This window comes from Chelonia mydas, chromosome 20, assembly GCF_015237465.2.
Source record: "Chelonia mydas isolate rCheMyd1 chromosome 20, rCheMyd1.pri.v2, whole genome shotgun sequence".
NCBI lineage: Eukaryota > Metazoa > Chordata > Testudines > Cheloniidae > Chelonia > Chelonia mydas.
In genome coordinates, this window is record NC_051260.2 from 8,046,356 (window position 1) to 8,072,516 (window position 26,161).

Below are 26,161 nucleotides of genomic sequence, written 5' to 3' on the forward strand. Positions count from 1 at the left end.
TCAGACAAACATGTTTGTTTACATTTACGGGAGATAGTGCTGCCTGCTTCTTATTTACAAAGTCACCTGAAAGTGAGAACAGGCATTCGCATGGCATAGTTGTAGCTGGTGTCACAAGATATTTATGTGCCAGATGCGCTGTAGATTCATATGTCCCTTCATGCTTCATCCACCATTCCAGAGGACATGCGTCCATGCTGATGATGGGTTCTGCTCAGTAATGATCCTGACGCATGTTCATTTTCATCATCTGAGTCAGATGCCACCAGCAGAACGTTGATTTTCTTTTTTGGTGGTTTGGGTTCTGTAATTTCCACATCTGAGTGTTGCTCTTTTAAGACTCCTGAAAGCATGCTCCACACCCCGTCCCTCTCATATTTTGGAAGGCACTTTAGATTCTTAAACTTTGGGTCGAGTGCTGTAGCTATCTTTAAAAATCACACATTTTTTTTTGTCAAATCTGCAGCGAAAGTGTTTTTAAAACGAACAATATGTGCCGGGTCATCATCCGAGACTGCTATAATACAAAATATATGGCAGAATACGGGTAAACAGAGTAGGAGACATACAATTCGCCCCCAGAGAATTGAGTCACAAATTTAATTAATGCATTCTTTTTTTAGTGAGCATCATCAGCATGAAAGCATGTCCTCTGGAATGGTGGCTGAAGCATGAAGGGGCATATGAATGTTTAGCATATCTGCAGGCCTGACCCCGCACTCATGGAGCAACGGGAAGTGGAGTGACCAGGCCCCAGCCTGCTCTGCTCTGCTCTCCTGGCTCCCAGGCTTGGGGGACAGGGGAGAACCAGCCCCCCGCACTCACCGGCGGCACGGCTGGGAGCCGGGGAGTGGAGTGGGCTGGGTTGCTCTACTTACCGCCGCTGGTAAGGGCAGGGCGGAGCAGGGTGGGGCTTTGGGGAAGGGCTGGATTTGGGACAGGGTAGAGCAGGGGTGGGAAGAGGCGGAGCTGGGGCGGAGCAGGGGCGGGGGCCATGGGGAAGAGGCAAAGCCGGGGCTGGAGCAGCACGCAGCTGCGTAGGGTACCAGAAATTCGGGGCACCAAAATTTCCTGGTGCCCTATGCAGCTGCGTACTTTGTATATGGGTAGGGATGGCCCTGCATATCTGGCACATAAATACCTTGCAAGACCAGCTACAAAAGTGCCATGTGAATGCCTATTCTCATTTTCAGGTGACACTGTAAATAAGAAGCGGGCAGCAGTATCTCCCGTAAATGTAAACAAATGTGTTTGTCTTAGCGACTGGCTGAACAAGAAGAACTGAGCAGACTTATAGGCTCTAAAGTTTTACATTGTTTTGCTTTTGAGTGCAGTTATGTAACAAAAAAAAAAATCTACATTTGTAAGTTGCACTTTCATGGTAAAGAGACCAAAACAATCTAGTGTGTGACACACACTGAGCACCCGACCAAAACAATCCATGGTGTGACACCCACTCAGCACTCTACCATAACAATCCAGGGTGTGACATCCCCTGAGGGGCTTACCAGAAAAATCCAGTGTGTGACACCCACTCAGCACCCTACCCTAACAATCCAGAGTGTGACTCTGACTGAGCACCCTGGATTGTCTTGGTAGGGTGCTCACGGGGTGTCACACACTAGATTGTTTTGGTAAACTCCTCAGGGAGTGCCACACACTGGATTGTTAGGGGAGGGTGCTGAGTGGGTGTCACACACAGTACTACAGTACTTGTAGGAGGTGAATTGAAAAATACTATTTCTTTTTGTTTGTCATTTTTACAGTGCAAATATTTGTAATAAAAATAATAATATAAAGTGAGCACTGCACTTTGTATTCTGTGTTGTAATTGAAATCAATATATTTCAAAATATAGAAAAACATCCAAAAATATTTAATACATTTCAATTGGTATTCTATTATTGTTTAACAGTGTGATTAAAACTGTGATTCATTGCAATTAATTTTTTTGAGTTCATCGCATGAGTTAAGTGTGATTAATTGACAGCCCTATTTAAAATTAAACACCAAGAAAATTCCACATTTTAAAGTTGAGAAAAAAATTGAGACTTCTGAGGCATATCAGGGCCACCACAGTCAGGAAAGGAAAATAAACAGGCACAGGAGCTGTGGGCAGCTCTTCCTCTTGAAAGAAAGTTTGAGGGTCAAATCTTTTAGTCTTTAATGAAGTAAAACTTCTATTGCCTTCAGTGCCTCCACTCATAGATATTCATCATCACTTGTGTCCCTTTATTCTTTTACGCAGAGACTGTCCAGTTTGACCAACGTACATGGCAGAGGGGCATTGCTGGCACATGATGGCATATTCCCCTCTGCCATGTACGTTGGTCAAACTGGACAGTCTCTACGTAAAATAATAAAGGGACACAAATCAGATGTCAAGAATTATAACATTCATAAACCAGTCGGAGAACACTTCAATCTCTCTGGTCACGCGATTACAGACATGCAAGTTGCGATATTACAGTAAAAAGACTTCAAAAACAGACTCCAACGAGAGACTGCTGAATTGGAATTAATTTGCAAACTGGATACAATTAATTTAGGCTTGAATAGAGACTGGGAGTGGATGGGTCATTACACAAAGTAAAACTATTTCCTCATGTTTATTCCCCCCTCTCACTGTTCCTCAAACGTTCCTGTTAACTGCTAGAAATGGCCCACCTTGATTATCACTACAAAACGTTTCCCCCCCCCCCCCCCCCCCCCGGCTCTCCTGCTGGTAATAGCTCATCTTAAGTGATCACTGTCCTTACCGTGTGTATGATAACACCCATTTTTTCATGTTCTGTGTGTATATAAACCTCCTCACTGTATTTTCCACTGAATGCATCCGATAAAGTGAGCTGTAGCTCATGAAAGCTTATGCTCAAATAAAGAAAAGGAGTACTTGTGGCACCTTAGAGACTAACCAATTTATGAAGTGAGCTGTAGCTTACGAAAGCTCATGCTCCAATAAATTGGTTAGTCTCCAAGGTGCCACTAGTACTCCTTTTCTTCTTACATTCCATGTGGCTATGGTGATGTTATCTCTTCCATGGATCCTCTGTGTTGGGGTTACACCAGCAGTATAGTTGTCGTGTCTGCCCTGGTGGGAGACAGATGGCGGTCATTATTAACCCCAGCTGTGATCAATCCGGTATGGACCTTGTTGACTTGCTCATCACATGGCGTGTCTTGGGCAAATTTCTAACCTGGTGGAGCCCATCCCTCTCCAGGCAGCCCCCTTTTAGTTGCCTCTTACGACATACAGGTGGAGCAGTGGGCCTATTTTGTCCCTGCACTCACAGGGGACTCATAGATATTAACTTGTGCTGAATGACTAGACATTTTGTTAAAAGAAAAGGAGTACTTGTGGCACCTTAGAGACTAACCAGTTTATTTGAGCATGAGCTTTCGTGAGCTACAGCTCACTTCATCGGATGCATAGCATATCGTGGAAACTGCAGAAGACATTATATACACACAGAGACCATGAAACAAAACTTCCTCCCACCCCACTCACAACCCCCCCCCCCAAGACGTTCTGGTTAAACTTGGATTATTGCTGTGCACATTGTAAGATGAGCTATTGCCAGCAGGAGAGTGAGTTTGTGTGTGTGGTATTTGGAGGGGGGGGTGTGGGGGGGGGGTGAGAAAACCTGGATTAGTGCTGGAAATGACCCACCTTGATTATCATGCGCATTATAAAGAGAGGTTTCAAAGAGGGATGGGCTATTACCAGCAGGAGAGTGAGTTTGTATGTGTGTGTGGGGGCGGGGGGGAAGGGTGAGAAAACCTGGATTTGTGCTGGAAATGGCTCTACTTGATGATCACTTTAGATAAGCTGTTACCAGCAGGAGAGTGGGGTGGGAGGAAGTTTTGTTTCATGGTCTCTGTGTGTATATAATGTCTTCTGCAGTTTCCACGATATGCTATGCATCCGATGAAGTGAGCTGTAGCTCACGAAAGCTCATGCTCAAATAAACTGGTTAGTCTCTAAGGTGCCACAAGTACTCCTTTTCTTTTTAGGAATACAGACTAACACGGCTGTTACTCTGAAACCAGACATTTTGTTGTCACCTGTTGGCTGCATGTGTGTTCTCTCTGCGTGCTGCACAGGCTCTGGCCAGATAGTCCGTACTGCAGACACCGATTGAACTGCCCAGTAACCACAGACCCGTTAGTCGCGTAGGCACTCGGTCAGGTTTATTGTCAACGAAGCACAGTAATAACATCTGGCAGATTGAAAAGGAGTACTTGTGGCACCTTAGAGACTAACCAATTTATTTGAGAATAAGCATCCGATGAAGTGAGTTGTAGCTCACGAAAGCTTATGCTCAAATAAATTGTTTAGTCTCTAAGGTGCCACAAGTCCTCCTTTTCTCTTTGCGAATACAGACTAACACGGCTGTTACTCTGAAACTTGTCATCCGGCAGATTGTGCGGGGATACTAAAACACATATCCCCGTGACAATGGACCCAACTCAGTCAGTGGTGGATTTTCCACTGCCCCCTAGGCTGACCACCGACACTCACTCTGAGAAACCTCTTTGTACTTGGTATCGGGGGTGTTCTGGCACCGCCCTTCTGGAATGTGTTTGTGTGAGAGTGTCCTGTGCCTAGCGCTTCTCAGGAATGTGTATGGTTTTTGCAATCCCAGCGCTGTTCTTGCCAGATTCTGTGAGCCTGTATGGCAGGCAGAGCCTGACTTCTGCTCACAGCCTGGCCTTTGCTAACTTTGCTTTATGTTAGCAGGGCCTGACGACCACTTTAGTTCAGGCCTCTGATCCAAGGTCTCATGTTTCAAGCTCTCTTTCTACTACATATGTCATACTTAAATATCTGGGACATCTTAGCCAGGGCTACACATTTTATACACATTGGCTCAGGGACTACATTTTTCTGGCATATTGTGAAAATTTCTGAGCACCCAGATGGTGCCCAATGAATAATACAAATCATGACAATAATTGTCAATTTTATGGGCTCTGTGAATGCAATTTCTGTTCTTTGTTCTGGAATTGTCCTGGATTCAGCTGAAACCCCAAGAATTTGAGACATAATCTGTTACTCATACAACACTTTCTCGTTCCTTCCTTTCCTCAAACTCAGAACAAAAAATGACAAAACAAAATGGTTTTCAGTTAAAATGTAAAATTGCACAGCAGCCATTGCTCTACAACCCTGCCTGGGGCTGAACCTGCCACCCCTTGGGGCAGGGGTGGCCAACCTGAGCCTGAGAAGGAGCCACAATTTACCAATGCACATTGCCAAAGAACCACAGTAACACATCAGCAGCCCCCTATCAGTCGTGTCCCGTGGTCATGTCTCCCCCCCTTCCCCCGCTCCCAGCACTTCCTGCTCACCTGCAGCTCCACTGATCAGCGCCTTCCCCTCCCTCCCGATCAGCTGTTTCATGGTGTGCAGTAGGCATGCGGCAAGGGGGGGAGCAAGGGCACAGCAGGCTCAGGGGAGGGGGTGGGAAGCAGTGGAGTGGGGGCAGGGCCTGTGGCAGAGCCAGGGGTTAAGCAGTGAGCACCCCCCCCCCCCCCGGTACATTGGAAAGTTGGTGGCTGTAGCTCCAGCCCCGGAGTCGGTGCCTATAAAAGGAGCCGCACGTTAAATTCTGAAGAGCCCCATGTGGCTCCGGAGCCACAGGTTGGCCACCCCTGCCTTGGGGCTCTGTTCTTCCTGACCTCTGTACTGCTTTTCATGCTGTCAACCATGAATCCTTCCTAATTACCTGGGACTGTTTGCTGGAGCCTTGGAGGACTGGCCTTCTTGGTTTTGCTCCCATCTACCACATTCCTCTCTCTTGCAACATGGAGCAGAGAGCTAGGCTGGTCCAGTGGCTAGGGAGTTAGCCCTGGGAGACCTGGGTTCTACTCCCCCCCCCCGTGGACTTCCTGTATGACCTCAGGCCAGTGCCTTAGGGACAAAATTTCAAAGGTTTTTAGGCATCCAAAGATGCAGTTAGGCATCTAGTGGGTGGTGCTTTACAAAGCACCTAACGTAGGTGCTTTTGAGAATCCCACGAGGTGCCTAAATACCTTTGAAAATCTGTCATTTAGTCTGTGTGTGCCTCAGTGCCCCATCTGTACAATGGGGATAACAACACTGCTCGACCTCACTGAGGGGCTGGGAGGAGACATAGGTTGGACATTATGAGGAGCTCAGATACTATGGTGATGGGGCCACATAAGTACCACATATCATGGGGTAGCCATGTTAGGTTGTATCGACAAAAACAACAAGGAGTCCGGTGGCACCTTAAAGACTAACAGATACCACAGGTTAGAGTGGGAACTTCTCTATACACTGCTAGCCCTTCCCTGGCTATTGACCACTTATTTTCACCTACGCCCTCAAATCTACCTCTTTTCTGAATGTAACCTTGGCTTAGAGGGCTTGGCTGTATGTCTTCTGCGTCCCCTATTCTCTCTTCAAACCCTCCTCCCCCAGAGGCTCATCTAAGGACTTCCAGATCCTTAATTTAATTACCAGCCCTTTCTTATCTTAATCACTCTGCCTCTGTTTGTGAACAGAATCCTGACTCCCTGCCCAGGGGCACAAGCTGGGAGCAGCAGGTCTCCTCTGCCAACGCACATTCCACACTCAGGCTGTGCAGTTAAGAGCCCACCTCCTGTACGAAACTGTCCCTCCTAACTGGCACCCCTGCTGCAGGCCAGGGTGGAGGGGCATTGACAGAGCTGGAGTGGGGAGAAGCTCAGGGCTGGGATAGCAGGGGCTGTGGGCGCTCATTGAGGAGCCTCACTATTGGGCAGGGGATAGATTTCTCTGGCAGTAAGGTGGCACCTGTTTGGGTGACTGCAGGGACAGTTCTGTGGACAGCAGGAACCCCTGGAGCTGTCCCTGCCCTGCCTGGAGGCTCATTCCTGCTGACGCCCTGGGGCTTTCTCTGTTACAGACATGCTCAGACCTCAGGACCAAACCCCCCTTCTTCACCGAGAAGACCATGGAGCCCTCCATCAAATACATCAACAAGAAGTTCCCAAATGTGGACGCGCGAAGCAGCACGGTGAGCAGCCTCCCTCAGCCAGAGGCTCAGCCCCTGCCCCATGGTACAGCTCCCACTTAGATCGGTACAGTCCTCCTGCTGAGATCTGGAGAGGTCCTGCTGCCGATGCGGCACTTGAATATATACAGCCTCCCTGCCGCCAGCGTGGCGGTCGGTTCTCTACAGGCACCCCCTCATGCTGGCACAGCGCTCGGCTCTATACAGCCTCCACCCCTGCCGGCAAGGTGCTCGGATCTGTACAGGCCCCCCCGCCGGCGCGGTGCTCGGATCTGTACAGGCCCCCCCTGCCGGCGCGGTGCTCGGATCTGTACAGGCCCCCCCTGCCGGCGCGGTGCTCGGATCTGTACAGGCCCCCCCTGCCGGCGCGGTGCTCGGATCTGTACAGATTCCCCTTCCCTCCTGCCAACACAGCGATCAGATCCATACAGCCCCACCCCTGCCAGCATGATTCTCAGATCTGTACAGGTGCCCCCTTCCCCCCTGCCGGCGTGGTGCTCAGATCTGTACAGCCCCCATCCCCAGCGGCATGGCGCACGGATCTGTACAGCCCCCACCCCCACTGGCGTGGTGCTTGGATCTGTACAGCCCCCACCCCCACTGGTGTGGTGCTTGGATCTGTACAGCCCCCACCCCCACTGGTGTGGTGCTTGGATCTGTACAGGTCCCCCCTCTCCCTTGCCGGCATGGCGCTCAGATCTGTACAGGTCCCCCCTCTCCCCTGCTGACACGGTGCTCAGATCCATACAGCCTCACCCCCGGCCAGTGCAGTGCTTGGATCCGCACAGCACCACCCCGGCATGGGGGCTCTCAACCCAGCTCCAGCTTGAAGGCTGCAGATGGCCAGGGGTGAGTGCGCCAGGGCAGCTGCATCCAGCCCTGTGTGTGTCCGTGATCTCTGTCCCCAGCTGTGAGGGTTTGGGTAGCTGGTTCCGTGGCAGGGCCACATGGCTGGCTCCCCCCATGGCCAGTCAGGGTGAAATCTGCTCTCCTTGTCTCCTCTTTGCTTTAGCAACACCTGGGCCCGGTGCACAAGGAGAAGGCAGAGATCATCAAAGTGCTCAATAGCTACTACCAGTCCTTCGTGGACGTGATGGAGTTCCGGGTGAGTTCCTGCAGGGGGCGCCATGGCCCTGGGGAGACGGTGGGTGCAGGCCAGTGGCTGGGGGCATGGAGGCAGGCTGTGGGAGTGGCAGCGGGGTGGGGGAAGGGTGGCCCAGTGGGTAAGGTGCTGGCCTGGGATTCACAAGACCCGGTTCTGCCACAGACTCCCTGGGTTCCCCTGGACCAGCCACCCTGTGGGAGTCAAATGCCTGAATACCTTTCAGGTCTGGGCCTTAATCCCTCTGCGCCATGGAGCGGATAGCTCAGCACCGCACCACAGGGGATGTGGGGAGGAGGGTAACTCCACCGAAGATTGTTGGGTGCCCAGATGCTGTGGTCATGGGACAAGTGGGGGATGCTGGACCCAGCTCTCACCTGATTTGCACCAATCTGAGTCGGTTCATGATGGATGGAGCAGGTGCTGCTTAAACCTGCGGCCCGTGTCACAGAGGCTGCCTGGGGCTGTGGCCGTCCCCATGGCCCTAGCTTCCACGTGAGCGCTTCCCCATGGCTCATTCCAGGCCTGGCGTCTGCATCCCTGCACCATGGGCACCAGTTACACCAGGGCCCGTTGCTCCTGGAGCAGAAGGGGGGTGGTGGGGAGACTCTTTACCCTACTGTAGGTGCCAAATCTTGGGTGAGGAAGCCGCCTGCCCTCCTTGGCGTACCCAGGACTTGTACTGTGTAACGGAGCCCTCCGCCCCTATTGACACAGCCAGCTGTCCTGTAATGCCGGGACATGGGGCTGCCGGGGCTGAGGACTGGGGGAGGGGCGAATCACAGCTGGGGGCTGGGGGGTCCTGACTCTTAGGTGCGACTGACACAGCTTCCCTTGGCAGGACCATGTGTACGAGCTGCTGAACACCATCGATGTCAGCCAGTGCTACTTCGACATTGTGAGTCCCGGGCAGGTCCCCTGGCTGCAGCATGTGGGCGGAGGCACAGCGGGGCTGGTGCATGGACAGGGGGCCGCAAGGGGCGGTGTGTGGGCCGGGGCACAGCAGCCTGCAGGGGGGGAGATGCATGGACAGGGGGCCGCAAGGGGCGGTGCGTGGGCCAGGGCACAGCAGCCTGCGGGGGGGGGGGGGGGGGTTGTGCATGGACAGGGGGCCGCAAGGGGCCGGGGCACAGCAGGCTGCGGGGGCGGGGGGGCCATGGACAGGGGGCCGCAAGGGGCCGTGCGTGGGCCGGGGCAGAGCAGGCTGCGGGGGTGGTGCATGGACAGGGGGCTGCAAGGGGTGGTGTGTGGGCAGGGGCACAGAGGGGGACAGACGGCTGGTGTCTCTGCTTCCCTGGGGAGGCAGGAAGATTGTGGGGATGATGCATTGGGCTGGGAGTCAGGGGATCTGGCGTTGAGTCCCAACTCAGCCACCGATCCCTAGTGTGACCTCAGGCTGGATCCTCAAGTGCTTGGCTGGGCACTGTCCCCAACAATGCCCCCAGCACCTGCCATCTTCTCTCTGCCTCTCTGGGCCCCAGCTGCCCATGGGCAGATTAGGGATAATCCCGAGGGTGTTACCAGAGGCAGGACCGGCCTCTTGCTCTGTCTCCATGCAGCACCTGGGGCCCCGATCTCCGGTGGGCCCATAATGCATCGGGCAACGTCCCACCCTGTGGGGGCTGCTGTTCCCCCAGGAATGTCTCCCAACACTGACAGCCAGCAGGGCTGTGTGCAAGGAGCAGCCTGGGGGGTGCTGGGCATGGGGAGAGTCCGTACCGCTCCCCGGCTTTGCTGCTCTCCTCTCTGCAGGACCCTCCATCTCCATGCACTGCAGACAACAGTGCAATTGCACTGTGGGGCTCATTCCCTCCAGTGGGGGGTAGCATACACATACCGCCCCCATGCACAAGACGACACACACAGAGCAGGGCTCATCCCCTCCAGCAGGGGGCAGCGCTTGCACGTGCACACACACACACACACACACTGTTGCTCCCGGTCACCGACACCCCCCACTACACTGCCCCCCCACAGCACGTGAACTATGACCTCACCAAGAACTACCTGGACCTGGTGGTGACCTACACATCTGTCATCCTGTTGCTGTCACGCATCGAGGACCGCAAAGCCCTGATCGGGATGTACAACTGCGCCCATGAGATGATCCAGGGCAGCGGGTGAGAGGGAACTGGGGGGGAAGGGGACTAAGGGGGGTTGTGCAGGAGAGGGTGGCTCACACAGTGCTGGGCTGGGTCACAGGATGAGTTAACCAGTGGGACTTCCTGCTGCAAGGTATGTGTGGATCAGAGGTCTCCAGGGGGCAGTGTATAAATCCCAGAAGTAGTGCCCATGTGGAGGAGTGAGGGGCATTGGCAGAGCCTGCAAGGTCATTTGCTGTGGGTTTCATGACCTGGTCACTGCACTGCAGTTTAGTGACGGGTGCACAACCCAGGCAGCGGAGGGCAGTTTGCTGGGGGGTGCATGACCCAGGCACTGGGGGTCAGTTTGCCATGGGGGCATGAGCCAAACTTCTGCCCTTGCCATCCCCCTGCAGCGACCCCAGCTACGCCCGGCTGGCCCAGATGGTGCTGGAGTACGACACCCCACTCAAGAAACTCACAGAGGAGTTTGGGCCTCACACCAAGGTGAGCGATGCTGGAGCGGGGCTGTGCTTGTGGGGGGAGAGGGGGCTGGCACTAGTGATCACCACTGGGCACAGCGAGGGGCTGTGGACCGGGGGGAGGGGGGTGGCTGGCACTAGTGATGACTGCTGGCCCTCCAGACCTTTTCATTGGGCTCCTGCCCCACGAGCCCCCTGGCCCACTCCTTTCTGCAGCCCCATTCGGCTGCGAGCCCTGTAGCTGGTTCGTTCTGAACCGCGCCTAGGGAACGCCTGTACACGCTCGTGCTGCATGTGTTTCACTTCCTCACCCTTGTGTCCCGCCCCAATACCAAGTGGCGGGACCTTTCACCACCTGCGGAGGGTGAGGAACCCTGGTGGACCAGCCTGTCCTCCACCTTGGTCCCACGGCCCACTGGGGACATCGGTTGGCCACTCCTTCATGGAGCCGTGAGCACGGGCGTGCCCCTGCCGCGGTTCACCCCCATCCTGACGCCTGCCCATTTTGCAGCGTGAGGGAGACCCTGACGCCCGTCTGGAATGCACGAGGTTGCAGCCCCTTTTCTGGCTCCTCCAGAACCTCCTGCTACGGTTCTGGCTGCACTTTTCGCCACACCTCTTCATATACACACACCCTGTCCGCAGCCCCACCAGGACACAAGACCTCCTCAGCAACCTCCTCCTGGTGCTGGCCAAAGTGCCCGTCTAGAGCACCAGGGGGAGGATGCGAGACGAGGGGGTGCTCTGCGACTGCGCGGCCTATTTCCGTTCCTCCCTTGTCTCACGCAGAGTTCCTATGGGTCGCATCCGCTGGCTCCCTAAACACCTTTGAGGAGCAGTGGGCGCTGTCCGGGGTACTCTGCTCTGTGTCCCCTTCTGTATCCCTGCTTTTATACCTATGACCCTGTGACAGGCTCCCTGGGGTGCAGCCTTGGACTGTGGGACCGCTGTGCCCCCTTTACTCTCTGCAGCCTGGGAGGTATAGAATGTCACACCTCCCCTCTTAGGTTCCTGCAAGAGGGTTAGTCACTGACTAACTCAAAGGCAGTTTGTGTTATAGTTCTCTTGGCATCCAGCCATCAAGGCTATGAGGTAGTGTGCCTCAGTTTCCCCATTCACACACAGCAAGCCAGGTTTGTTGTGGTTTCTCTGCTGTGATAAGCTTTAAATCTGTTTACAGGTATTAACTGAGAACTAGCATTACCATAAGGTTTAACGTCAATAACAAAATTCTTATCCCAAAACAAACTTAACTTTTTTTTTTTTTTTTATCACAGATGGGTGTTTACAAGTATCTTTATGATACCACGCCCTCTGTTCAGATAGTGTAGTTTGAGGTTAGTTTGTTCATTACCCAGGGTGTCCTTTGACTCTCTCCCATGTAATCAGTCACTGGCTTTTCTTTCCCTCCAGTGTTACCTTCTAAGTGGGCTCTTAATTTAACCACGTTTCTGGGGTTTTCATATCTCAGGGTCTGGCCAGATAAGGGTCCAGGTGGATCCTGCCCACTGGCTGGCCCTTTGGGGGGCTACCTCCCAATCCCAGGATTATACATATGCAAAAAAATCCAGTTCCCTTTTTGAGGTTACCCTATGTTTCCCCCTCCCAGCACTGAGCTCTTCCCTGCCCCCGAGAGGGCTGTTATCTGTGCTCTTTGGGCTCGTTTTGTTTACCCTTTGCTCAGATGCACCTTTTTCAAGCAGCTTTCCCATAACTGCTCTGTGTCTCACCAGCCTGGGGGAAAACACCCCCTTCTCCGTCCGCTGGGTCATTCGCACTCTCACAAACCACCCCCTGGCAATTTTCTGGTCTCAACTCCTCTGGTGTCACAGGCATTGGAGCTGCATCTTGGTTTAAAGAGACAGTTACGTTCCAAACACTGATCAAAAATAGCATCCTGAAAAACTGGGACCTGGATTGGGGTACGCTCCACCACCCCTTTCTCTGTCCCTAAGAAGTCAGCTGTGTGACTGCTCCCCTCCAGGAGGTCCTTCTCAAAACCCGGATCACAGGCTGAGTGCCTGGGTGCACAGATGCTGACTCAGCCATCCTCCTAGTGCCCTGGGCATCCTGCCCCAAGTGACCAGTGAGGAGACATTCCTGTACTTGCACTATTCCTTCACCAGTCTCCTCCTCTGGGCCCCCTCCTAAGACACATTTCTTTGTGCTCCGTAGGAAGGGGTCTCCTCCCTTGTTCATCTGCAAAACTCTGCCAGCTAACAACTGGGACAGTTTCCTTAATCACTGACAACACCTCTCCTGCCCCTGCGCCTGAGGGCATGTTGCCTTCTGCTGGAAAGGAGCAAGTCTCAGCCCCTCCCATACTTGGAAGCACCCTGCTTCCCAGTGTTACAGAGTCACAGGAATCCTCACCCACCTCAGTGGTTTCTGAGAGTCCCTGTCTCTTCTCTGGGACACATTGCTCTATGCTCCCTAGAGCCGGGTTTGTCTCTGATTCAAGCTGCAACTTGCTGGCAGCTAACAACCTGGACAATTCTCTCCCTGGCAGGCGTTACACCCCCATCCCTTCCTGATGTGGTGTTGCCTCCAGCTGCAGTGCAGGAGTTGGTCTCAACCACCCTCCCACCTGGAAGCATGTGGCTTCCCCCTGCTGCAGAGGAATCCAGGAGACTCTCTCCCATTCTCTCAACCGTTCCTGAGACCTTACCCTTTCCCTCGGGATCCCAGCATAAAACTCCTTCTTGCTGTGGGCAAATACCTTAACCTGAGCTACATGGAAAAAATCGTTACCAAGGAGCAGGTCAACTAGGAGGTGTTCCATACCCCCCGCAGTGAAAACACTTTCCAAACCACATGGATTTTAGCTAGGGGTATGAGGAATCTGCTTTTGTCTCCCCCCACCCCCATCTCTGCCATTTGGCCAGGCAACATACTGGCCTTTGGGACCACTCTCTGCTTAACTAGAGAGATCTGGGCCCCAGTATCCTTCTGCCCCAGGTATTCCTTGCCTTCAATTTCGACAACCTTAACGTGCTCCATATCTGGTTCTGCAGAGGCTAACCTCTCAGAACCAATATGATCGGTTCCAGTTGCTTGGGGGGTTTCTGTGTGGAGGACAGCAGAACTAACATGAGCTATTGGGTGCCTGCTACCTCCTAGCACAGGACATTTATTCCTCAGACACTCATTGGAATTACACTGATAGCACCTTTTGGGCTCTTCTGCTTTTATAGGATGGTTGGGACAAGGGTTAGAGGAATGGTTCTGGGGCAGTGAGGACTCGGCCTCCAGCCACCCTCCCTCTTGCTAGGGATAAAATGGGATCTTCCCTTCCCACCAGCTTTAAACCCCTCTTTCTGTGGCCTGCCCTCAATAGGCGCCTGAGTCTGTTCAAAGGGATCAGCGAGAGACGCCATCTCATCCACAGACTTGACATCTTTGTCCCACAGACACTGCTTCACGTCAGCCTTGCACATGCCTAGGAAACGCTCTTGAGGAACAAGATCCAACATTCCCTCAAAGCTTATAACACCTTTGCCCCTCACCCACTTTCCCATCAAATCTTTCATTTTGTTCACATAGTCCCCATTACTCATACCCATATCCCTCTTAAGAGTCCTAAATTTAACTCTATATGTTTCAGGGGGAATCTGAAACCTTTGCAAAACAGTGTTTTTAAATTTACAATAGTCTAAAGCATCCTCAATAGGCATTTCATTTAACACATTTAGAGCTTTACCAGTTAATTTTGCAATCAGGGTAGGAACCCTCTTGGCATGAGGGATCTCATGCACTGCACACAGCGTTTCAACAGTGCTCAGATATTCAGCAATATTGTCTGCCTCATTGTATGCAGGACATAAATGGTCCCAATTGTGGATTTTTGGGTAATGGGAATTGCTGGGGCTGGTGGGTTCTGGTTCTGCTTCTGCTTCTCTAGCAGGTCCAGTTGGTGTGTTTGCTCTCTCTTTCTTCCTGCTCTCTCTCTTTTTTCCCCACTTCTCCTTTATCTCCAGTTCTTTCAGTTCCGATAGTCTCTGGTGCTCCCTCTCCTTTCCTGCAACCTGCAGCTTAAAAATCTCCAACTTCAAGATCGCTTCACTGATTTCACTCATTTTCCTGATTTTCTGTCTCTACTTCCCTTTCCCAAAATAAGCAAGCAGAAAATAACAAACCGGTAGCCGCCACCTGACTGTCCTTAGCCACCACACTTAAAATCCTTACACCAGTGTATGAAGTACAAATTTTGCTCAGTACAAGCTGTGCATTTTACCCTCTCACATACCCTGCTCGCTGCGCCACTGTGATGGGATCCCTGGGGTGCAGCCTGGGACTGTTGTGCCCCCTTAACTCTCTCCAGCCTGGGGTGTCTCTCACAATGCCTTGTTAGTGACCAGCAGCAAACCCCTCCAGGTGCTGTTATCACTCAGCAAAACAGCAGGTGGAGCCCCACACCCAGCTAGATTGCATGGATGCTCCCAGAGCTACTCCTGAATCACACAGAGAAAGAGGCACCAGAGCCAGATCCCCCCAGCTCCCAGCACTGTACCCCAGGAATACACTATCTTGCACTGCTCAAGATGGGCAGTGCAGATTTATTAATTGGTTCATCACTTTAACAATGGAAAGTGGATATACACCAGCCTTTGCAAAGCTGAGCAGATTTGCCCCACACGTCATACAAACTCACTGGTAAAGATAAACAATTAAACATATTTATTGACTGTAAAAGTAGCTTTTAAGTGATATTAAGTGATAGGCAAAAAGAGTTAGTTACCAAAAGAAAAGAAAATATAAGCATGCAGTCTAAACTCTCGACCCTATTAGACTAGGCAACATCTAGCTTAAGCAGTTTTTCTCACCCCACTGGATATTGCAGTCCATAGTACGCAGATTTCCTCTTGAAATCTGGGCCAGTCCCCTCAGTTGGAGTCTTCAGAGTGTCCTTGATGCTTGCAGCATAGGTGGGTGAAGGAGAAAGGCCCAGTGTGTCTGTTTTATTCCCTCTGTCTGTTCATTCTGTCTGTTTTATACCCTCAGTCCATGTGCTTAGGAAACACAAGTCCAGGCATGTCTGGCGGTATTGCTGAGTCTCCAGGCAAGGTTGAGCAATTTCCCTGGTGTGGCCTCCTGCAGGTCAATCATTGCATCGTAGCTCCCTTGCTAGACAATGGCTGTTGATGGGTTGTTTGAAACCCCACCCGGGTGTTGATTACTTTCCTTGCTGTTGCCTCTGGGGAGCTAATATCTGGCTGATACCCCAACTTACAGCATGTTTTAGTGACAACCATACAACACAATTCTCATAACTTCATATGCATTAATGATAGACATATATGGATAGAGAAATGACTTTCAGCAGATTATAAGCTTTCCCCTGATACCTTACAAGGCCTGCTTTATATGTAAGATCACGATTACATGAAAATGAGAAATATGGGGGTTACAGGACTCCCCCATGGTATGGAATGTCACAGATGCCCACTCCCGACCCTGTTCTTCCTTAGTTGTCCTCAGTTGAACCCTGGGTTCAGTGGCTCCTCCTGTAAGGTTTGGGGAGGGGCCTTTCGATCCGGACGGGCTTGTGCCCCCCTGCCACCTGGAATTCAGTAAGGCACAGCCGACGTGCAGTTGTTCCAGCCTGGCCTGGTTTGCATGTGTGCTTATGCTGATGGTGCATGTGAGGGGGCTGGACGCTGCTTGTGGGGCAATGTGTGCGAGGCCGGAGGTGTGGTATGGACAGCACCCGGCTCACTCCAGTTTTGCAGCCAGGAGCAGCTGAGATCTGAACCTGCCCCAGCAGGCCTGGCCCCGCATCCAACCCCAAACCTAGCTCCACATCCTGCCTTATGCCTGGCCCCATGACCTGCCCCATGCCCCCTGGGGTGCTATCCTCTCCTGAGGGCAGCACATGGTTACAGGCCCATTTCTGGCTCCCGGCCTTCCTGCTAGGAGGCTGTGTAGCTGTAGTTGTTGCTGCTGCTGCCCCTGCTAACTGCCCCCTGCCCCCCTCCAGGTCATGACCAGCGCCCTCCTGTCTCTCCGTTTCCTCTTTGCCCGGAGGAACCAGTCAGTCGAGCAGTGGCGCAGCGACCAGCTCCTGAGCCTGATCAACAATTCTGCCACCATGCTGAGCCCGGCCAGCTCGGACGTCGTGAGTCTGGCCTTCCAGGGCCTGGGGGCCGTTGCGGGGGGCCCTGAGCGGGGTGTTGCGCACAGGACACTGTACGATGGCTCTGCCCGCAGTCGGCTCGCCCAGCTGAGGGGATCCCAGGGGGCGGGGGCAGACCAGCAGTGTAGGGGCCAGTGTAGGGACTCCCAGCACGCATGGCAGTGGGGCTGCTCCGATCCCTGACCGTGGGGAGCCGAGGGCAGGCCGCCATGCCAGGGTGCCTCTTGGTGCCCGTGACGACAGGGCTGGGAGCCACCAGGTTGTGCTTGTCACAGCCAGGCCCATGCCAAGATCCGGCCCAGGCAGCTGTTCAGGAAGGACCTGGTGATCCCAAGTGCTTGGCCATGGGGGCGGGGGCTGGGAGGGCAGAAGCTGGGCCAGCTCACAGGGCCGAGGAGAGTGAGGGTCGAGAGCCAGGACAGTGGCTCTGCCCCAGTGCCTGTTCCTGGTGGCGGGTGGCTGGGAAGGGCTGCGGAGAGCAACGCTGAGGAAGGGCCCCTCTCTCCCCAGATGGCCTGCGAGTACCTGTCACTGGAGGTGATGGAGCGCTGGATACTGAGTGAGTCACGCCGCACCCGGCGGGAAGGGCCCATCCCCATCTGCACCTACCCCTCCACCCACCCATCCGCATTCGCACCCACCCCTCCCCATCCCATCCGCACCCCTCTGCATACGCACCCATTCCCATACACACCCATCCCTCCCCAGGCTCACCCACCCCTCCACTCGCCCGTCCCCATACGCACCCACCCCTCCCCATCCCATCCGCACCCCTCTGCATACGCACCCGTTCCCATACACACCCATCCCTCCCCAGGCTCACCCACCCCTCCACCCGCCTGTCCCCATATGCACCCACCCCTCCCCATCCCATCCGCACCCATCTGCATACGCACCCATTCCCATACACACCCATCCCTCCCCAGGCTCACCCACCCCTCCACCCGCCCGTCCCCCTACGCACCCGTCCCCATATACAGCCACCCCTCCCAATCCACACATGCACCCATCCGCATACGCACCCATCCCCATACGCACTCCTCCCCATACACAGCCACTCCTCCCCATACACAGCCATCCCTCCCTATCCCCACATGCACCCACCCCTCCACCCACCCATCCCCATACACACCCACCCCTCCCCATTCCCATATGCACCCATCTGCATACGGACCCATCCCTCCCCATCCCCATCCGCAACCATCCGCATACGCACCCATCGCTCCCCAGACGTACCCATCTTTCCCATTCCCCATGAGAACCTTCCCCTCCACCCACCCATCCGCATACACACCTATCCCCATACACACTCATCATTCCACTTCACCCCTGCCCTGCCCATACACACCCATCCCCCTTCCTGGGACACACCCATCCATTTCTATCCATCCACCCACCTACCCACCCACCCACCACTCAGTAGAATCCAAGGGAAAGTCTCCACTGATATTAATGACCCCCCACATCTGTCTAGGGGTCTCTCTCTCTCCCGGTGCTCAGGCCCTGCCCAGTGGCTCACAGGCTGGTGCTTTCTGCCCCCTTCACAGTACAAGGCCCCCAGTGTGGTGGGCAGGCAGTTGGCAGGGAAGGGTTAACGCTCACCACATCACCAGCCTGGTCCTGAGGGATCAGGCAGGTCCCACCTCTCTGAAAGTCACAAGCACCAGAGACCAGAGAGAGCACAGCACAGCCAGGAGCCCAGTCTGGGATCTCAGCCCAGCCAGGTGCCCGGTCCCAGAGCCCTGCCCAGCCCTGCCCATTACCTCACACTAGGAGCCCCAACCTGGGGCCTCAGTGCTGGGGATCACTGCCCCGTTTGGCCCAGCAGCTCCCACGTCTGCTGACCTCTGGATGCCTGGCAGTGCCTGCTCGCCCCCGGTGATGGGAGGGGGCAGGATGGAGAGCCTCTTGCGCCCCTGACATCCCCCCCGCTGCGTCCCTTCCCCTTCTTCTGTACCCTTGTGCCCTTCACCCTTGCCAACTCTTCCCCATGCCCTGCCACCTACTGTATCCCTGCCATGCCCCACCCCAGGGCCCCTCGCCCCCTGCCACTCCATCCCCGTGCCCCTCCTCCCTGTCCCCTCCTCCCCATGCCCTTCCACCTACTGTATCCCTGCCATGCCCCACCCCAGGGCCCCTCACCCCCTGCCACCCCAGCCCCTGTGCCCCCTGCCCCCTCCTCCCCATGCCTTTCCACCTACTGTAACCCTGCCAAGCCCCACCCCGGGGACCCTCGCCCCCTGCCACCCCAGCCCCTGTGTCCCTCGCCCCTGCTGCCTCCTCCCCATGCCCTTCCACCTACTGTATCCCTGCCATGCCCCACCCTAGGGCCCCTCGCCCTCTGCCACCCCAGCCCTTGTGCCCCCTGCCGCCCCACCCCCTGTGTTCCTCACCTCCCTGCTGTGCCCCTGCCCCCTCCTCCCCATGCCCTGCCACCTACTTTATCCCTGCCATGCTGCTGCCCCAGCCCCAGTGCCCCTTTCTCCTGCCACCTTCTCCCCTGACCTGCCACATTCTGCATCCCTGCCATGCCCCTGTACTCCTTGCCCCCTGCCGCCCCACCCCCTGTGTTCCTCACCTCTCTTCTGTGCCCCTGACCCCTCCCCTCTGCCCCTCCCTGCAGTCGGCTTCCTCCTGTGCCATGGCTGCCTGAGCTCGAACCCGCAGTGCCTGGAGCTGTGGAAGCTGGGCCTGCAGGGCTCGCTCTACATCAGCCTCATCCGCGACGATGCCCTGCAGATCCACAAGGTCACCGAGGAGTTCTTCGGCAGTCTGAAAGGGTAACGGGGTGCTGGGGGGGGATGCTGATGGGTGGGGGGCTGGCATGGGCATGGAGGGGGGCTGCTGGGGGAAAGGCAGGCGGGGGGTGGAAGGCAAGTGGCTGGGGCAGGGAAGCGGCTGGCAGGGAGGCGGAGGGCAGGGGCAGCTGGTGGGGGCGGGTGGCGGGTGGAGGTTGGAGGGGGATCCCCATCAGACCCAGGGGAAGAGCAGGGAGGGCCCAAGTGACTAGTACAGAGTCCCGGATCCCAGGATCAGTGCCACACCGCAGCTTTGGGACAGCCCCTTGGAGGGACCCCTTTGATGTGCCAGACCCCCAGGAGGTCTCACTTCCTCCAGGGCAGCCATGGGGCCCCTCAGCCTCCTGACCCAACCCGGGAGCTCTGCTCAGCCACTCCACCTGAGCCAGGCTCCTGGTGCAGCCGGGTCCCCTCCTCAGGGCTGGACACTCCTCCCCCAGCCCAGCTGTGTCCCCTGAAGCCCAGCGGTGGAGTCCTCAGCAGAGCACCCCAAAGAGGAAAGCACAGGCCGACCTGGCCAGCCCAGGGCCCCAGGGAGCCCCTTTTTCAGGCTCGTGTCTCCCCCTCTGACTTCCTCAGCTCCCAGGGGTTGGGGGTTCCTTCCAGCAGCCAACACTCAGGCACCCACCTCCCCCCGCCCAGGCCTGCTCCCCAGGTGGGGCATGCTCCTCCCACTGGGTGCTGGGCACAAGGTGTGACCATCCTGGCAACTGGGTTTCCCATTGAGATGGGTCAGCCTCAGCCAGACTTTTAGTGACCCATTCAGGGTCAGTTAGCCAGCCGAGCCTTCCCCCACCCCTTGCCCCATCTCTTAACCAGCCCTGAGTCCAAACTTAACCCTTGTCCCCCTCACCGGGTAGCAATGCACACTCTGGAGGAAACTGAGGCATGCACAGGTGTCATAAAAATATTACAGAAAATTCCTACTTTGTCACATGCAGCGAAGCCTGTGTGGGAGTCCAGTGGGTCAGGGAGGGGAGGGGGCTGAGCTGCGCTGGGGGCTGTGCCGGGGCTCTGCGTCAGGGGGCTGCACTGGGGGCTGTGCCAGGGCTCAGGGCTGGCTGGGGGCTGCCCTGGCGATCAGCACTCACTCTCGCCCCCTCCGCAGGTACGGGAAGCGGGTGGCTGATGTCAAGGAGTGCAAGGAGCACGCTGTGGCGCACAGGTACAGGCTGCCTCAGCCTCGAGCCCTCCCATCCCCATACACACATGGATCCTGGGTCATCCACGGGGACGGGGTTTAGTACCCGTGGCGGGGAGGTCCCCTTGGCACTGGCCAGTGCCCATTGCAGTGTGGGCAGGACAGGTGTCCAACACGCCTCTGCTAACACGCAGCACCTCATGCTGCTCCAGTCCTGCCCCACTGCCCTATCAGTGCCCCCAGTCCTGCCCCGCGGCCCCTGCTATCCCAGCCCTGGGCCCCCCACCACCACCTTACCAGTGCCCCCAGTCCCGCCCCATGGCCCCTGCTATCCCAGCCCTGGGCCCCCCCCACCACCTTACCAGGGCCCCCAGTCCCACCCCACGGCTCCTGCTATCCCAGCCCTGGGCTCCCCTGCACAGTCCCTGCTGTTTGGGGTCCTTGCTGTGGCTGGGACAGATATGAGGGGATGAGGGGACAGGGATGAGAGATATTTGCCCCCCGTAACTCCCCTGATGCGGCTGCCCCACACAACCTCCCTGCATGGCTCTGGGTTGACACTGGACTTGCCCTGTTGTAGCTGCATCCATGGTGGAGTGAGCAGCCTTGGACTCCCTGGTCCTGGGCCGAGCTGTGGGGCGGGCATGGGACCGGGGTTGGGGTGGGCAGCGCAGTGTCCGGCTCAATCACCGGCTCCCCTCTTGCACAGTGGCCAGTTGCACCGGAACCGGCGGGCTTTCCTACGCAACGCGGTGCGGGAGCTGGAGGCGCTGCTGAGCGACCAGCCCGGGCTGCTGGGCCCCAAGGTGAGGGGGCGGGGCAGGGGGGGAACTGGGAAGGGGAGTGAGTGGGTCACTGTGGTGCCATGTGTTTTTATTCCAGTGTCCGTCCACCCCACATCCTGCCTGTCGCACTGACAGGGAGTGCTCCCGTGTCTGCCCTGCAGTCCCGGGTGCGGGGGGACTAGGGGTCTCGCCCAATGATCAGACCTTGCGGCGCTCCTCCAGTTCCAGCAGTTCCAGACCGCTGGCGAGTCTCCCCCTGTGACGGGGACGGAGCACACAGTGTGCTCCCTCTCATCTCTTGTTCAATCCCAGTCAGTGCCTGAGCCCCGGACCCTTGACCGAGACCTCCCCTGGGCTTCCTTTGTCTTGGGTAGGCTCAAGGGTGCATCCTCCCTGGACAGGAAGGCGAGCGGGCTCAGCCCTGGGCTGTCCCTTGTCCCTGGCCCTGGGACAGGTTTCCCCTCCTCGGGTTTGGAGCCTAACAGCCCACATGTCCCATAGCTCGGACAGTGTTTCCCGTACCAAGGTCTGGCAATCCCAGGACAATCAACTAGTTCTTAGCTCTTGGCAGAGCCCCCCTCGCCCCTCTTCAGTGTCATAGGGAGGAAATGATCAGACACAGACGTAATCTAACCGCCAGGGCACGTGTGGGCCTGCCTGCATCCCGGGGCCATGCCGTGAGGTTTGTTTCCTTTCTGTTGCCCCTGTGAAGTGATTCCCCGCATCCCAGGTAGCCCTGAACGACCCCTCTTCCCCTGGCTGCCCGTGGGGGGGTGGGGGTATTTGGCTCTGACGGCCCCTCCCCTGTTTGCTGTCTGGTTTGCGGTGGTGCCTGTGAGGTGCCCGGCATGCAGCCAGGCCAGAGCTGTCCGTGCCTGGAGCTGACCCCACCGATCTCTGCTTTGCCAGGCTCTCTGCGTCTTCATGGCACTTTCCTTGTGCCGCGACGAGATGAACTGGCTGGTGCGTCATGCTGAGCATGTCACCAAGACCAAGACCCCTGAGGACTATGCTGACAGGTCAGGGCAGGGCCAGTCTTGTGGGGGCGTGGGGTGGGCACTGCAGGGATGGGGCCTAGAGTGTCCTGGGTAAGGGGGGATGTCCCAAGGTGAGGTCGGGTTGTTGGGGGCGGGGGTACAGGTTTTGGGGTGGTCTGGATCTTGGGGGTGGGTCTGGTTCTGGGGGTGACAGGCCCTAGGGAGTCTGACTGTCAGGGGCAGGCCAGTCCCTGGGTGGGTCTGGCTGTCGGGGCTAGGGAACTCTGAGGGAGTCTGGCTCTGTTGCGGGGGGACAGGCATTGTGGGGTCTGGCTCTGTGTCGGGGGGAATTGGTGAGGGCTGGCTCTGTGTGGGGGGGTAGACCCATTGCGGGTCTGGCGTGGAGAGGGGGAGGCACTGGACAGGTCTGGCTCTGGGGAGGGGAGGCAGTGTGGGGGGGTCTGGCTCTTGAGGGGACAGGCCCATGGTGGGTCTGGCTCTGTGAGGGGTAGGCATGGGCGGGGGGGGCTGGCTCTTGGAGGGGACAGGCACTGGAAGGGGTCTGGCTCTCGGGGGTGGGGGACAGACACTGTTTGCTGTGAGACATGGGAGGCCGTGTGGGCCCCATGCTGCGTGGGGTGCACCGGACCCATGGGCCCCCTGGGCAAAGGAGAAAGTCAGGGTCTCCGTTCAGGGCCCCACAGGCTGGGGGCGTTGCTTTGGGGGTAGGAAATGGAACCAAGAGACATGGCAGGAATTTGTTGCTCCGGTGACCATCCCGGGCCCAATTCAGCCAGCAGTGTGTGTGTGTCATCCCCCAGCGCAGGTGTGCAAAGGGGGCATGGATGCTGCAAGGCCCACGTGGCAGTCGCCGAACGGGCTGAGAGCGAGTGAGGGGAGATGGGAAATGACCCCTGCAGGGAAGGGGAGATGCCGTGGATCCTGCCCTGGGGGTTGGGGAGTCGGCAGCCCCAGCACCGCAGGCCAGACTCCTGCCAGGAGAGCTAAAGCAGCTCCCCGTAGCATTGGAAAATACTCTAGCGAAACACTGCAGGAGCTCCGTGGATTGTCTTCACAAAGAGCAGGCCACGGTCCATAGTACCTGCGGCCGGGGAAACTGAAAACGATGCATGGAGACTCTTCAGTTTAGCAGACAAATGTTTGACGTGCTCCAGCGGCTGGTAGCTGAAGCTAGACACATTCAGGCTGGAAATAATTAAATCATTGGAACAGATTACCCAGGGGGGCGGGGGGTTCTCCACCACTGGCAGTTTCAAAAAGATCTGCTTGAGTTGGAACAGGAATGAGTTCAGGGAAGTCCTGTGGCCTGCACTACGCAGGAGCTCGGACTCAGTGGTCAGAGGGGTCCCTTCTGGGCATGGCACTTGTCTGGACATCTGTGTGGGGGCGTGGCAGGAGTCCCGTGGCACCGTAATGGGCACAGGGCTGCCCTGGGGTACCCTGTTTCCAGGATACCCTGAAGCTGTCAGATTCGGATCCAGCCCTGCCCGTCCCCAGGTGAGGCGATATGTGGGGAGGGTTGTGCTCCCCAGTGGCTCTTGCCTGCAGGAGCCCAGGCCGCTCTGTCTCCCTCAGAGAAGCCTGACCCAGCCCCGTGTCACCCCTGCAGTCACATCGCCGAGCTGCTCTTCCTCATGGAGCAGCTGCGTACCCTGGTGCACAAGCACAGCACGGTGATCCAGCGCTACCACGTCCAGTACCTGGCTCGCTTCGACGCCCTGCTGCTCAGCGATATCATCCAGGTACACCGAGGGGAAGGGCTCTGAGATCCGGGCAGCCAGGACTCCGACAGTGAGACACACAACCCTGGGAGGGGAAAATTCCCTGGGGCGTGGGAGCCCTGCAGTAGCCAGCCCCATCTCTGGGCAGGAACTCTGCCATCGCCATGGGCTCTCCGCACCCCAGAATGCAACTGCCCAGCTGCCTGCAAGAAGCCCCCCTAAGCTGTGCCCGTCTCTTTCAGAATCTGACCGTCTGCCCCGAGGAGGAGTCCATCATCATGTCATCCTTCGTCAGCACCCTGTCGTCTCTCACTCTGAAACAAGGTATGCAGGTGCCCCCACGGCTCCCTGCTGTGCCCGGAGCAGCAGGTCCCCCTGTGGGGTGTGCAGGCCCCAGGCCACGCTCCAGCCCAGAACATAAGAACAGCCATCCTGGGTCAGACCAAAGGTCCATGTAGCCCAGTATCCTGTCTTCCGACAGTGTCCAATGCCAGGTGCCCCAGAGGGAATGTGCAGAACAGGTAATCACCAAGCGATCCATCCCCTGTCGCCCATTCCCAGCTTCTGACATACAGAGGCTAGGGATACCATCCCTGCCCATCCTGGCTAATAGCCATTGATGGACCTGTCTTCCATGAACTCATCTAGTTCTTTTTTGAATCCTGTTATAGTCTTGGCCTTCACAACTTCCTCTGGCAAAGAGTTCCACAGGTTGACTGTGCGTTGTGTGAAGAAATACTTCCTTTTGTTTGTTTTAAGCCTGCTGCCTAGTAATTTCATTGGGTGACCCCTAGTTCTTGTGTCATGAGAAGGAGTAAATAACACTTCCTTATTTATTTTCTCCACACCAGTCATGACTTTATAGACCTCTATCATACCCCCCTTAGTCATCTCTTTTCCAAGCTGCAAAGTCCAAGTCTTACTAATCGCTCCTCATATGGAAGCTGTTCCATACCCCTAATAATTTTTGTTGCCCTTTTCTGTACTCTTTCCAATTCCAATATATCTTTTTTTGAGATGGGGCGACCACATCTGCAGGTGGTATTCAGGGTGTGGGCGTATCAGGGATTTATATAGAGGCAACATGCTATTTTCAGTTCTATTATCTGTCCCTTTCCTGACGATTCCCAACATTCCGTTGGCTCTTTTGGCTGCTGCTGGCGCTGCGCATTGAATGGATGTGACAGGGCAGTACGCTGCAGCCAGCCAGGACCAGCGGCCAGGACCAGCCTGTCACGGCGTCCCCAGGCCATGCTCTGGACCTGCTCCCTACGCAGCCAGGCAGGACTCTGGGGAGCCTCCTCCCTGGGAGCAGCCTGTCTGCAGGGCAAACAGCTCACCCGGCTTCCACCTTCCTGGGTCTGACCTCGGAGCATTCAGCATCCCCTGCCCCTCCGTGCGCTTCCCACAGCGAGTCCGCCCAGGCAGGGCTCCTGGGGAAGCCAGAGGGTCCTGCACCCCAATTCTGCAGTCAGATGTGACTCTCAGCCAGCCAGTAAAACAGAGGTTTATTAGATGACAGGAACACGGCCTAAAACAGAGCTTGTAGGTACAGAGGACAGGACCCCTCAGCCGGGTCCATTTTGGGGGGCAGTGAGCCAGACAATCACGTTTGCACTTCACTCCATGTCCCCAGCCAGCCCCAAACAGACACACTCTCCAACCCCTCCTCCTCTGGGCTTTGTCCCTTTTCCAGGCCAGGAGGTCACCTGATTCCTTTGTTCTCCAACCCTTTAGCTATCGCCTTGCAGGGGGGAAGGGCCCAGGCCATCAGTTGCCAGGAGACAAGAGTGTCAGCCATTTAGGTACATTGGCCCTTTGCTCTGCAACAATTACACCCCCTTATCCCACCACCTAGAGACTTAAGAAATGCATAGGGGAAACTGAGGCACCCCTTC

General features: G+C 56.0%; 2 protein-coding genes across 2 annotated transcripts in view; one reads left to right on the forward strand and one right to left on the reverse strand.

Moving 5' to 3' along the window:
- The window catches only part of LOC102944887 (gametocyte-specific factor 1), a 40,977-nt gene extending 25,304 nt beyond the window's left edge, over positions 1 to 15,673 (reverse strand). The window contains exon 1 of the mRNA XM_037883979.2: positions 15,511 to 15,673. The gene's annotated coding sequence lies outside the window, so the exon portion shown is untranslated. The remainder of the gene's footprint in view (positions 1 to 15,510) is intronic.
- The window catches only part of NCKAP1L (NCK associated protein 1 like), a 72,642-nt gene that overhangs the window by 3,547 nt on the left and 42,934 nt on the right, over positions 1 to 26,161 (forward strand). Inside the window, exons 2-14 of the mRNA XM_037883978.2 lie at positions 6,915 to 7,025; positions 8,035 to 8,127; positions 8,966 to 9,022; positions 10,102 to 10,244; positions 10,622 to 10,712; positions 16,665 to 16,802; positions 17,331 to 17,379; positions 19,444 to 19,600; positions 20,727 to 20,783; positions 21,469 to 21,565; positions 22,454 to 22,563; positions 24,152 to 24,284; positions 24,506 to 24,587. Of these exons, the coding sequence (XP_037739906.1) occupies positions 6,915 to 7,025; positions 8,035 to 8,127; positions 8,966 to 9,022; positions 10,102 to 10,244; positions 10,622 to 10,712; positions 16,665 to 16,802; positions 17,331 to 17,379; positions 19,444 to 19,600; positions 20,727 to 20,783; positions 21,469 to 21,565; positions 22,454 to 22,563; positions 24,152 to 24,284; positions 24,506 to 24,587 (1,318 nt within the window). The remainder of the gene's footprint in view (positions 1 to 6,914; positions 7,026 to 8,034; positions 8,128 to 8,965; positions 9,023 to 10,101; positions 10,245 to 10,621; positions 10,713 to 16,664; positions 16,803 to 17,330; positions 17,380 to 19,443; positions 19,601 to 20,726; positions 20,784 to 21,468; positions 21,566 to 22,453; positions 22,564 to 24,151; positions 24,285 to 24,505; positions 24,588 to 26,161) is intronic.